Source organism: Mytilus galloprovincialis, chromosome 13 (assembly GCF_965363235.1).
Source record: "Mytilus galloprovincialis chromosome 13, xbMytGall1.hap1.1, whole genome shotgun sequence".
Classification (NCBI taxonomy): Eukaryota; Metazoa; Mollusca; class Bivalvia; order Mytilida; family Mytilidae; genus Mytilus; species Mytilus galloprovincialis.
The window spans coordinates 61,807,316-61,809,802 of record NC_134850.1 but is presented as its reverse complement, the minus strand read 5'-3'; the positions used below and the strand labels follow the sequence as shown (position 1 = coordinate 61,809,802).

The window sequence follows — 2,487 nt, the reverse complement described above, 5'->3', positions numbered from 1 at the left end:
CATCTTCTATGTACTTTGGTACATATTGTACTTTAGCAAATATAATTTATTATAAGAATAATTCTTTAATACGAATGCATATATATACTTTAACTAACTTTGCAGAAGAACAGTAACTGTCCTTTCTACTTTGAAAAGGACAAACAAAATATTAGTAATTGAAGGAATTTTAGAAGAAGGAATTTCTGTATAAATGTAAATTAACAAACTTCTGTGAATAAATAAAACAAATAGTGGATAAATTTCAAAGTTTATAACAGACAGAAGGAAGTCTGTGTCCTTTAGTATCTCAGATGATAAAACTAATGTTAGTTCTTATGCTTTAAACTTAATAAACTGAGTAAAATGAATTAAGCAACAGATAATTTTAATTTGATCTTAAAAAAAAGATAATTATACATCTTAATCTAACTTACATAAATTGATGTAAAAGAAAATAAGCTAGAAGGTGTTATTTTTATTTGACAAAATCTCGAAAATGGAGCATACAAATTACACGTTTATATGTTGCTTAACTTGTTTTGTTCATTATAAATGCTCCAATTGAAAAAAAATATTGCCTTAGTGGTCAGTTGGTAGCAGGCTTATCTCATTCCCTAAATATTTACTATTATTCATTTGTCTGTCTTTTTTTAATTCTACTCTCCTGAAAGATTCAAAATCTAAACAGATTTTTGTGGCATTTTAAAAGATGTTTTCCCCAATACCTCACACACTGTATATTTTATTACCATACTTCTCTCTTGTTTACTAGGGAAAAAGGCATAATAAAACATGCTTAGAAATTTGACTCTTAGTTTTGATACAAGATAAAACATGTTCATTGATAGAAACATGAATATGTGGTTGATGGAGAAGTTTTCTGATTTAGTTAACGTTGATAAATATGCTTACACTTTAAATTCACTTTGTTCTTTATTTCTTAGTTGTTCACTTGACAATGTATTGTTCAGATTGTCTTTCAATTATGCAGTATTTCAGTCTTTTGAATTTTTTTCTTTATCAAATTTGTTCATTCTTGTTTTTGAACCTTATGATCACTATAATCCAGAATATTCAAATTTGTATAGTTTGGCCTTTGTACTGTCTTTACTTCCTTGCAAATTTACACACCCTATAAAGATAGTTCCTGATGCAGACAGAGCAAGGGAATAGGGATATAGTATTCCCATGTCATTAAGATTGTAGTTGGTAATACTTTGTCCTTGTTCAGTTAGTATATGCAAGAACTGATTGCTCATATCTGTAACAACAATATTATCTAAAGGTGTTGTTACTATGTCTTTTGGTTTAAATGGCTTCCTCCATGTGTTGACATCAGGGTGACCAGTATACGTTCCTAGTATATCTCCTACTGATGACAACACTACCACTCTACCTCTGTAATCATTATCTAACAAGTCAACCACACATACATTACCATTACCTGTACTGGTTATATGTTCAGGGTAGGTGAATAATCGTTTATTATGATTGTCATGTTCATATTCCTTTAGTTGTTTTCCTTCCTGGTCCAATACCACCACTACCCGTCTTCCTGTGACAGGTAATGTCTTACCACCTGTCCAGGCTGCTATGACGACTCTGTGATCTCTGGTCACATGGATACCGGTTGGTGTCAATGATTTTACAGCATACCTAGAATCTGTCATCTGTCCTGTCATGGTGTTGATTAGTTTCAGTTGACTCCCACCGGTTGCAACAAGAATGTTGTTCAAATGAGTTTTTGCCATTCCATAAATCTCAGTGTTGACATTTGTTATAACTTCAGTTTTATTCTCCGTTAGTTTGACATGTTGTAACTTTGATCTGGTACCATCCCCCACCCACACAGAACCATCAAAACATACTGCTGTATGGTGAATATAAGTAAGATCTGTTGTATATTTGTTTGAAATCTGAAATTTAATTTTACTCTGCAGTTTTGGCTTGGTTTCTACCTTGCCTTCATTGTAGTCTTCTTCTTCAACCAACTCGTGTCCATTATGAACTTTAGCTACACACTTTAGACAGATAAATGTTTTGCAGGTTTGACAGAAAAGGCAGCATGCTTGTCCTTTATGAGTTTCACATTTAATTTCACTGAAAGTAACATGTTTACCATGTTTACCTATATCCTTTATATCAGTTATCTGGTGATCTTTAGCAATCCGTAAGTGGACTCTATCCTTGCAACCGCTACACATTAAAAGGTTACAGTCCAGACATTTGAATTCAATCTTATTTTTACCCTGGCATATTTCACATCCTACTGGAACTTGTCCTTTTTGTAATGAACTTGCTAAGGCCATTTTTATAATTCAAATGTCTACCTTTTTTACTTCCTTATTTCTACGTTCTATAAATAACAAAAACTGAACCATTCTTACTATTCTATTGTACAAAGTTTACATTGAAATGCAGTTAGTTAATCATTTTACAGAATGATGACATAGAATATATTTAACATGTAATTTATGTGTATCAAATTTAAATAATATCAGTAAG

The 2,487-nt window shown here is 31.6% G+C and overlaps 1 protein-coding gene across 1 annotated transcript; it reads right to left on the bottom strand.

Annotated features, from left to right (window-relative positions):
* Positions 1-1,040: 1,040 nt before the first annotated feature.
* On the bottom strand, positions 1,041-1,664 carry LOC143056169 (uncharacterized). The gene has a single exon (XM_076229251.1). The coding sequence runs from the start codon at positions 1,662-1,664 to the stop codon at positions 1,041-1,043; it is 624 nt and encodes a 207-aa protein (XP_076085366.1).
* Between the last annotated feature and the right edge of the window lie 823 nt (positions 1,665-2,487).

Bases quoted from the DNA above. Each gene is read 5' to 3' on its own strand.
- LOC143056169 (XM_076229251.1), bottom strand. From the start codon at position 1,664: ATGACAGGACAGATGACAGATTCTAGGTATGCTGTAAAATCATTGACA.